Source organism: Gadus morhua, chromosome 7 (assembly GCF_902167405.1).
Source record: "Gadus morhua chromosome 7, gadMor3.0, whole genome shotgun sequence".
In the NCBI taxonomy this organism is placed as follows: Eukaryota; Metazoa; Chordata; class Actinopteri; order Gadiformes; family Gadidae; genus Gadus; species Gadus morhua.
This window is the reverse complement of record NC_044054.1, coordinates 22,141,086-22,151,788: the sequence shown is the minus strand read 5'-3', so window position 1 is coordinate 22,151,788 and position 10,703 is coordinate 22,141,086. Positions and strand designations below refer to the sequence as shown.

The window sequence follows — 10,703 nt, the reverse complement described above, 5'->3', positions numbered from 1 at the left end:
TATGCCGGTTACGCAGATTGCGTAGAGTCCGGGGGCATCCTGAATACACTCACGGGACAGCGGAACAGCGCACCCTCGCAGTGCGCCCGTACGGAGGAGGAGGAGGTGCAGAGTCTACGATACGGACACAGATACATTGTTGACGTTGCTATACCCTTTATGCACAAGTCACCCACACGAGTATACAAGAGCGGGACGATTTCGCGAAGGATGGGCAGCAGCAGCGTCTCTTCAGACACAGACAGCCTGGGTGTCACAATTAAGCACCAACCTTTGTTCTTCCCCGGTCTATGCAGGAGCGACTAGTCGGGGAAAGTAGCAGGCTAGCAACACCGCCAGCTTAGCAGCGAGGCTAGCTTGCTCTTCCCTCTGTGGTCCATCACGAACTTGCGACCTGGCGCCCGCCCGGGTCGTTTGCACACAGAGAAAATGGTGAGCGAACAATGTGATCTAATCGCAGTCGAGTCGCACAGGTTATTAATCTTCGTTCGTGTTTCATGACAGCGAAACTGATAAGGTGTTTGGTTTGAGGGGTACTAGGGCCCAGCATGCTAGCTTGCTGCTGTGGCGACCGAAGCCAAGTTTCCGTCGTTTCGTTATCGTCGATCAGGTTATACGTTCGCCAGGATGTTTGGCGCTAATTGTGCACGCACGCACTTTTGGTCCCTGTGGGATGAGCTCGAGCGTTCACCTGCACCGAGCTGTCAGAGCCGTGTCGTCTGACCGGAGCTGGGGGCATGGACCCTTCACATAGGCCCCTACATAGTTTACATCTGCAAAGATGCATGCCACCTTGATAAAATGTTGAATATTTGAATGCTTTTCAGTCGATTATCAAGTACAGTATTTGTATTACTTAAACATGGCATTGAATCCGATATCAAGGCAAACTGTTGTGTAAAGCAACGTAGCCGAAGGATAACATATGCATTTGTAGGCGGCCACATTAAACTCAGTAGCAAAACACGGAAGGACAAAATGCACAACGGTGGATTTCTGTAATCCCACAATTATTTTGGAAAATGCAGACATATGGCATCATCTTATATGTTTTGATATTTTTCGACCTCATATGTTCATTGCGGTAGTTTTTTCTCATAATAGTACCTTATCAAAGTGTGTTGTTATGTTCTATAAGGTTACATCCTGTTTGCTCACAAATGCTATTCATAAAGACAATCGGTGTTTGTCTGTATGCAGGTGTACCTGTTGAACCCTATAGAAAACCTCAGAAGCTACATCAACAACCGCCCACCCCTGGTCATTTTTATGTTCAGCGTCAGTGCTGTGGCCATCGCCTTTCTGACCATCGGTTACTTCTTCAAGATTAAGGAGATCAAGTCCGCAGAGTTGACTGAGGTAAAGACCATAGTCCTTCATGCTTTCTAGTAACCCAGATGCATTTTCAGGTTTGGGAAATAAGTAGGTGACAAAATAGACATATTTTAATTAAATGTTGTCTACTCAAAACATATGACTAAAAATAAACAATGGAATCAAACACAAGAAAGAATGTAAGATAAAAAATGTCAATGTTTGAGTTTTCGAATGTAACTGTTTACTGTAGAATTCCTGCAGTTTGAATACTTTAACTGTTTTATGAACCTTGCACTCCTGATCTCCCAAGAACAATATAATCCTTTATCCTTGTCATAATTCAATAGGTTTTACAAGCCTCACATTAAAGGTGCTGTTGGTTAGGTTCCAGAGATATAAAGAGAGAGAGAAAAAGGTTTTTTTCTGTTTTTTTTTAACAACCCCAAAAAATCTCTTTAACTCTGCTCCCTTATTACTCTGCCATTGAAATGACTTGCATTTCAAGCACCTGTGATGACAGGCAAGATGGATTCCCTGAACTAATCCGACCAGAGATACCCTGATTGGTCCCAAATGAGCCGGGGAAGTTTAAAATCTAAACGGGCTCACAGCCAGACAGGCACGATCCAGCCGACACAATGTTCTCACAACACATATAATATAAATCTAACCTACAGCACCTTTTAACACAACCTCACACAACACCTCCAGATCAAAACACCCCGTCTTTTAACCACCCCTCCGCCTTCTCCTTCCCCTCCAGGACTGGAACACGTTCCTGCTGCGCTTCAACGAGCTGGACCTCTGCGTGTCGGAGAATGAGACCCTCAAGCACGGCCTGAACGAGTCCACCACGCCCGAGAGCACGCTGGTGATCACCAGCGGCCAGGCACGCAGCGGCACCCAGACGCCACTCCTGCTGGAAGACTCGGGGTTCGTCAACATCTCCGTGCCCATCACCATCACGCTGGACCCGCAGCGCCCCTTCGGCGGCTACTCCCGCAACATCACCCACCTGTATGCCACGGTGCTCGGGCAGCAGGTCGGGCTGACCGGTGGGTGGCCCTCCGGTTTTTAAATACAACGGCTTGTATGTATTGTAAATATGTGGTGTGGATGGAGGGGGTGTGGCTAGGCTTCGGTAGCGAATGGGAAGGCGGGCAGCGCGATGGGGGGGAACGTACGCAGCTGTAGTGTGTGAGCCTAATTAGTAACCTGGATGCATCTACTGATTTTATGCTCTCTTAAAGTTAGTTCCGTTGCATGTTGTGTAGGCCGTGGAGAGTATGATCAAGTGTGACCGACCTGTGTGTGACGTATGTGCTTTGGCAGAGTAAGCGGTACTCAATGCCCACTCGCTGAGAAAAGATAGGTTGTAAACAAGCCTGATACCTTCCATCGAACAAGGTACTAGGCCTGATCCTGCTAAAGTGGCACCTGAACAGGAACAGAAAGATAGAAGGCAACATGCTTGTTCACAATAAATATTTTATTAAGGAAGAAGGCAACTAGTACTGCAACTCTGCTCAAGCAAATCCATCGCAAAACATCGCACACAGGTCAGTCAAACTTGATCACGCGACCTACAGGGCCAAGACACATACACGTTCGTTTGTGTGTGTGCGTGTGTGTGTGTGTGCGTGTGTGCGTGTTCGCGTGCGCGTGTGCGTGTGCGCGTGTGTGATCGGTCACTGTGTTGACAAAAGTCAGCCACCGCCCAGTTCCTCCCACGACTGAAACAACTTTCCTTATTCCATGTACACACCTTACTAGAGTCACTGGACTGTACAAACAAGTGGAGTCCGTGACGCCACCGAGTCTCTGCAGAGAAATGTTTGAATTGGTTTGCATCTTAAGCCTGTCGGGATAACTTACTCGCTGTCTGAAGAAGAGAGCAGTATTTGCACATTTCGGCTTGGAAAGGACAGTGTTGTTTGAATTGAAAGGGCGCAATATCGATGCCTACCTGAATTAAATGTATTATTTAATCTACATGTATCTCGAATGCAAATATCTGGTTGGTGTTTAGTGATGTTGATATTCCTGTTTTTATGTTGGTCAATGGTTACTGTTAGAATGCGTGCCTTTTTCTCATTGGTCTCAGGTTACGTCAGGCTCGCTGGCCTAAGGGAGCCAACAGTTGTGGTTCTTTGTAGTTCCTTTTCCCACTGTGTGTTTCAAATCAGTACAGAGTACTGGTCACAAACAACTTTTGAACTAAGGCTTTTGTACACGCCAGACTTTGCTTCCTGATACATTTTCTTTATTTTACAGATTGTTACCCATTGATACTCATTGACGCACACCCTATAATAAACTGACATGTGGGTCAACTTGAATTTGCAAAAATGTAGATGCGTATTTTACGTGAGCCTTAAGTACAGATGGAAGCAGAAAAGTTGTTGGCTGTAGTACATGGACATCTCTTACAGCAGTAAGACACAAGTCCTCCCTTAAGGTCGCTTAACTATAGACGTCTACTTGTTGCCGTGTGAAAGCTGGATTTCTAACTCTGGTTTAGAAACAGCTCTGCCCTCATTCCAGGCGATCTTAGTTGGTATACACACCCTGACGAGCAAAGACTTGGGTGTTTCTCTTGTTCCGTCTGTCTGTTTTCATTATTGCAATGGCAGTAACATTACCAATTCATTTTATTCTGCAACTTTATTCTACAATTAATTTCAACTCAACTGTTAAGATTCTGCCAACACAAATCATTCCACAGGGATGTTTTAAGGCAATCAGTTTGTTATGGCAGGCTAGGTAAAATAATGGACTATTCTATCAGTTATTTCTCTAAACTGTTTCTTAACAGAAATAGTTCTAATGCACGTTATTGGTTATAAGACCCTCAAGGAGAATGGTATCTGCCAAAGGGCATGATGAATGGGTGAGGTAAACAGCAAACCCTTTGTATATATATTTAATAGAGCTGTCAAGCGATTAAAATATTTAATCGTGATTAATCGCATTAATGTCATAGTTAACTATTATTAATCGCGATTAATCGCAAATTCTTTTTCTATGCTAAATATCCCTTGATTTTTTTGTCCCATAATTCTTCTCATTTTAATTCTCTTATCAACATGATGAAGTGCATCGGCTTGCCTTGTGCAAATGATTTTCTATTGATAACAACATTGGCATATACTGATCAAAACAGGACGATACAAAAAAAGAGCCTATAGTGCAAATAAACGACTGCTTTGAACAAATGTCATTTGAACATAGCAGTCAGGCTACTGCTTCTTTGTTTTGAGCCAAAAAAAAAAATTTTTTTTTTTTTTTTTTTAATAAAATAATTACGTTAATCGCGCGATAAATTTTTTAACGCCGTTAAATTTGGTTTGCGTTAACGCCGTTAATAACGCGTTTAACTGACAGCTCTAATATTTAACAACACGCATATATTTGAACTGCTATGCAAGGCTTGAACTCGTCCCTGAGCCTGTCTCCGTGTGTGCACAGCCATGTGCTTTGGCAAACAATAGTATTTAATTTAAAGTGATCAATATCTAATTAAATGAATATCAATATTTAATACATCATTTTTTAATACAAATTTGAATAGAACATACAATACATTGTTGCTGGGCCATAGGGGTTGCACTTAACTACCCTTAACATAACAATATGGTTATCTTCCAAACCAAACTGATCGATTAAATTCTACCTACAACGTTTGAGTTTATATATTCTAACAATTAATCAATGTTACACTGATTAGAGAAAAAAACACATGCTGCTTAAATAACTTACTTTATTTGATCTATAGCTAGCTTATCGCAATAAATGTCTGCAGACCTAAAGGGAACATGTTTCGTAGGTGTGAGAGATTTTGTCTTGCAGTCTGGGCTCTGTGTATGGAGTGGCCCCTGTTTGGAGGGCTGCGTCACTGCTCTGCCATTGACGCACAACATTTTGTGCCCCTTATGATTTCCCAGCAGGACTTGGACCTGAAGAAGGGAACGTGGGTTCGGCAGTCGACTTGTTTTATTACATTGATACATTATTTATGATCCCAAAAAAACCGCGGCCAATTTTGTTGTCCGTTTCTCGGACATGCGCTTCTTCTATTCTTAGCCACCTGGCCTTGCTGGTTTTGCCTTAAATCGTTTTTTCTCAGATTTTTCTGTAACCTGTGACAACATTGCAGGTACTTTTAGTAGTTCTGTACACTTGCGTGTTACCTGTCTCCCGAGGCGGTAACTTATCAAAAAACAAAGATTAGCTCAGCCCTTTGCATGGTAAATGTCACCAGCTGTGACCACAACCACCAATATTAGACCAAAATAAACTTCATTATGTGCGGATGACCTTTGTTATACAATACCGGTCTTGGTGATCAAATCATCATTGCCGTCTCTCCCGGCTTCACTAAAACATCCTCTGCCAATATAATTAGTCTAAATTATATTGGAAGGGGATTCAAAATGACTGAGCGTTTTGTGTGTGCACGCCTGACACAAATGGTATCAATTTCGATACAGAACTTTTGTGTTTGTGAAATGATTTTGTGAAGTACTTCGATGTTGATTCACTGTTATGTTTTCCACAAACTTAACTCCAGATTGAGCGACAGAAATTGATCCGGAAAGACGAGAAGTGCTAGCCATTCGTGCCCGATGCACTCCCTCTAACCGCTATCCGGTACAACCGGTAAATGTTAATCAGTTCGACAACTTTTATCGGGGATCTTTATATTTCTTTCCACCATAACCTAATATCACTTGACAAATTTTGTTTTATTTATGGGAGTAAGAAATGTGTTTTTTCGAATTCAAGGTGTGAATGTCAGAAGACATTTCCAACTGTATGAATGATGTTCTGAATGAGTAATGTTCTTCTGCTTTGTTTTCCCAGGCCGCGAGGCGCACGAGGAGATGAACATCACCTTCACACTGCCCGTGCCCTGGAGCTCAGACGAGTGTGTGCTGCACGGCCACTGTGAGCAGGTGGTGTACAGCACCTGCATGACCGTCACCGCCGCAAGCAATATCTTCCCCGTCACCGTGTGAGTCCCTGCGCCCCTGGCCACCACAGCATCACACGGGAACACCCCAGAGAGTCTAATATGCTTTCCTGCATTTACAGTGGTTATTCCAGTTATACCATCCTTTTGGTCTTTTTCAGATAAACATGTACTTTATGTGGTCTCGTAAGGCCTGAGGAACACGTGCAGCCTGATCTTATTAGATCAGGCTGCCCCTTATCTGCCCCTTATCTGAGCCCCTTATCTGACTGATAATACTTTCATATATTGATCGATCTCAGGCTGGAGATTTGGGTGCCACCGCAGAAAGTACCTGACTGTTTTCCTGAATTTTATCAGAAACATCTACCTGACAATTTTCTCTTAATAAATTCTCTTGACAGAAAAATATGTATGCACACAAGAAGAGTAGCATGTAGAGGCAATCAAAAAAAGAGGTTAATTAGTCTACTCTGGGTCATTGGTTCAGAGGGTATCATTGGTTGTATCAGGTTGGTGTAAGGTACTGGGTTTGTTCCCCAATGAGTAGAGTCTAAGCTCTAGCGAGATGCCCTAACCCCTACCTGCTCCTTAGCACCACAAAGTCACTTTGACTCACAGCCCAAAGAACTAAAGGACTCAATAGTGCCCAACAGTAACTCCATCAGGGTCCAACATTGCGGGAGTGGCTGTACTGTTGTTATATGTTCACGTATATCCACGGCATCATGTAGTAACTCAGGCAACGGTTGCGTTGCGCAGGCAGCCACCCCACTGCGTGCCAGAGACCTTCACCAACGCCACGTCCTGGTACAAGCTGTTCACCACGGCGCGCGACTCGGACACAAAGTACAGCCAGGACTACAACCCCTTCTGGTGCTACAAGGGCGCCATCGGCAAGCTGTACCATGCGCTCAACCCCAAGCTCACCGTCGTCGTCCCCGATGTAAGTCACCCGCCGCCTTTACCCCCCCTGTAGGGATTGCGGGCTCCACGGACCCCCTATTGTTGACTTAAATGATAAAGTCACGGGGAATGGCGTGTTGGACGTTTTGCATGAATATATCGGGGAAGGAAGAGGGTTGTTGTTACATCGATATGTTAGGGGTGGAGGGAGACTTTGCTGGCACATTTGACTGCGATCAATTACATACTAGTATTTCAAAATGTATATTTTATTTAAACTTTATCCAGTATAAAATGTGATGTATTCAGTTGCCATGGTATCCGCTAAGGGTGGCGGGTCTTAAGAACCATCATTGCATTTCAGATGTTTTTTAAAGGATTTAATCGCTGCAGTACATGACAAGCTACATAATGCTGGTTAAAAAAAAAATGCATCCGCAGGGAAAGGTTTGCATAGCATGGAGCGAGCCAGGGCGGAGGGAGTGTATGCATAGCACCGCTGATTTGCATGGCCGTGTAGTGCCGCCTAAACGATCACTGCAGTCGTAAAACCATCTTCACTCGACGCAGGGGCTCCACTTCCACTACAGAGGCCCTATAGAACTGGTGGTCCCCAGCACTAACTTGTGACGCGCATGCTTTCTCAAGCAGACCCCTTCTTCTCTCCCCCCTCTGTAGGACGACCGCTCGCTGATCAACCTGCACCTGATGCACACTAGCTACTTCCTGTTCGTCATGGTCATCACTATGTTCTGCTACGCAGTCATTAAAGGCCGACCGGGCAAAGTACGACAACAAGTCAACACCGACTTTGCCACCGAGAAGGTACGGGCGTACCCTACCACTAGGTATTTAAACGCTACAGAAAAAAATCAATATTAATTAAAAGAATTGTAAAAAGTGTGTTGTGTGAGAGCAATCTCCGCTTTTGAGACTGTTTTATCATTGTCCGTGTTAAATCCTTTAGGCAAACCCATCTTTTCAATCTGCTAAGTAACTGGAGCTGTGTTAGCTTTTGTAATGGTGGCCCCTTGTGTGAACGCGCTCAAACATCAGTGTAGTCATTACTGTGGTACACATCTTCCTGCTGGCCGGGAGATGATGCAGTCTGCCCTTGTGTCTTTCAGGTGGCATTGTCTGAGGGTTGATTCCCATCCAGGACCTGTAGAGCAACACTAAACTCTTATCACATGGACAAACTCGAACGAATAAGGAAAAAAAATAAGAATTTACAAGTTGCCTAGTGAACCATGGAAATCCATTAAGGACACAAAAGCTCTGTGAATGCATTTCTCTTGCAATGTTGGGTTTCTCCAACCAAAGATATTATAAGTGCCTGTATCTATGATGTACATATTTGTAGGAAATGTTCTGTACACTATTTGTTTTCTTCTCTGGTTTGTTTCTTTGCCTGAGTCCCCCTTGAGTGCCATCTTCACAACCCGCATTTTTACAACTGCACTCCGCCATTTTGTCAACCGCACTTCAGCCTTATACGCTAGCTATGTAATCTATGATCTTCGATGTACAGTTAAATTCCCCCTATTGCGAGGCTGAGCAGGCCGCTAAAAGCAACAGTGTTTATAGCCTGCTCGCCAGTACTGCCTGACTAGAGAAAAAAGTATCCGTTCAAAGGAAGAATTTGGGCTGCATTCATTGTTATATATGTCAAAGGACATAAAACAAAGCTTGTTTTATTTGGTTCACAGTCACGTTTGGATTCCAAGAACCTAAATGTAAGTAAAAGAAATCTGTGTTTCACTGAATGTAGGATATTACATCTTTGAAGCAGGATGAAGTATCGGTCAACCAGACCACACTGGTAAGGAGGAAAGACGGTTGCTTTTGGGCATTTTACTTTTTAGATGTCGACAATTTGGGAAAAGCACAGTGTCACCAGACTTGAAACCCATGTAGGAATCTAAATAACACAAGAATCACTGTTTTGTTTTGCAGTTGAATGAGCTGACTAGTACAGGATATATACAGATATATATATTATGTTTATCATAATCGTAACCACACGTTGCCAGTACAAGTCTCCCCTAGTTGTAAAGTCGGCATGTCTTTTTCTCCCGAATTTGGACACCTTTGGTTTGGTGCAACTAGACTGAATCTGAAAGCAGTTGTATTTGTCTGCTCTTCCAGGGCGATATCACCAATCTTAGGCAATTAGATTTAGAAAAGCCATGTTTGTTTTGGTGGCTGGCTGTGCTTCATAGAATTCCCTCTATTTATTTTCCAAACATCACCAGCGCTGTTCAAACTAATGAGCACTCGACTCTGGATCTGGGGTACTGTACGGTTGTCTTTTGTTGTGGTGAGTTTATCAGTTCAGCTATTCAAACACAGGTCCTCATTGATCGGAGGTCCTATATCCAGTACACTTATTTACATTGATTAGAGGAAGGTGTATGGTGCTGGAGACTTGCTTTATCCAAGTTGATGGGTAACCGGGCAAAGAGTTAATTCCCGTTTTACTCATGGCTGTGTGAAAAAACGTTTCAGTAAAGTACGATCAGCCAATAGTCTAAATAGTTTGATAAATCTTAGCTTATATACCTTGCCTTGTTCTCTTTTTGTCGAAAAATCTTATTTTTTGACTTTACACTTTGCATCTTTGACCGTGTACCGTTTTATTAATTATTTTAATCCTTTACCATATTGAGCAATTTTTTAGCTTGTTCTTATTTTTTTCTACGTTGCCAATCCCAACATGCACCTCAAAAGTAATACTATTTATCTCTCTCTTTAAAACTAATCATCCTGTGGAAATCCTACTTTCTCCCCATCATTAAATGCCTGTCCAACAGCCCTTTGTGTTTCTAATGTCTTTTAAATAACTCTTTTTTTTGCTCTTCTCTGCGTTTAGCACTTATTTCTACTAGAAACACGAAATGATAGTGACCCAGAAAGTGGATGGGCAGAAAGGGTGTTATTTTTAATGCAATTGGGTCTGGAAAAGAACAAGCAACGGTAAAGTAACGGGTGAAGTTTATCAGCTCGATATTAAGTTTTAGCAGACTTGCGCAGAGACTTAAGTATGCTATGGTTTGTGAGTAAAAATCTGGACACATTTATCCATACGAGCCTAGTTTTGCAATAAGGCAGGAAAAACCTTAAAACTTGAGCTGTTTCTGCATTAGTGTGGGACCTAATTTGCATATTACATAATGGCCAAGCGATCGTTTCTGAGACAAGGAAACATCCTTTAACCCGGCCCTGGAAAAGGGATGTGGCTCGTTCCTCATTCAGGTCCTTGTTTAGCATCAAATGAAGAGTCTGCTTGCTTGATCTCTATGAAGGCTTAAATGAGGACACAGGACCATTTTATTATTAGGGGTCCAAGCCAACAGGTTGGATCCCTATTGTTTTTGTAAGGATTATTATTATTATACTATACGCCTTAGAAGTGGTACCACAGCCCAAACCGTAAATGGTGCCGACACGCCAATTGCATGACTAGATCCAGGTCCGGCACCGCTACTCAGATAACCAAATCCAGACA

General features: G+C 43.1%; 1 protein-coding gene across 3 annotated transcripts; it reads left to right on the top strand.

Moving 5' to 3' along the window:
• The first annotated feature begins 55 nt into the window (after window positions 1-55).
• Window positions 56-10,010, top strand: tmem248 (transmembrane protein 248). Of its 3 annotated transcripts, none has more exons than XM_030361033.1 (7): window positions 58-432; window positions 1,201-1,359; window positions 2,081-2,372; window positions 6,181-6,331; window positions 7,052-7,235; window positions 7,874-8,020; window positions 8,323-10,010. In XM_030361033.1, the coding sequence occupies exons 1-7, from the start codon at window positions 430-432 to the stop codon at window positions 8,341-8,343; spliced, it is 957 nt and encodes a 318-aa protein (XP_030216893.1). In that variant the 5' UTR covers window positions 58-429; the 3' UTR covers window positions 8,344-10,010. The 3 variants fall into 3 exon arrangements, with proteins under 3 accessions (XP_030216894.1, XP_030216893.1, XP_030216892.1); XM_030361032.1 differs by having other exon boundaries at window positions 7,874-8,043; XM_030361034.1 differs by lacking the exon at window positions 1,201-1,359 and having other exon boundaries at window positions 56-432; window positions 7,874-8,043.
• The last annotated feature ends 693 nt before the right edge of the window (window positions 10,011-10,703 follow it).

What these genes read in the sequence shown, in the direction of transcription:
- tmem248 (XM_030361032.1), top strand. An exon ending in AGTCCGCAGAGTTGACTGAG is followed by an intron (nt 1,360 to 2,080) that starts GTAAAGACCATA and finishes CTTCCCCTCCAG; the next exon opens with GACTGGAACACGTTCCTGCT. An exon ending in GCAGCAGGTCGGGCTGACCG is followed by an intron (nt 2,373 to 6,180) that starts GTGGGTGGCCCT and finishes TTGTTTTCCCAG; the next exon opens with GCCGCGAGGCGCACGAGGAG.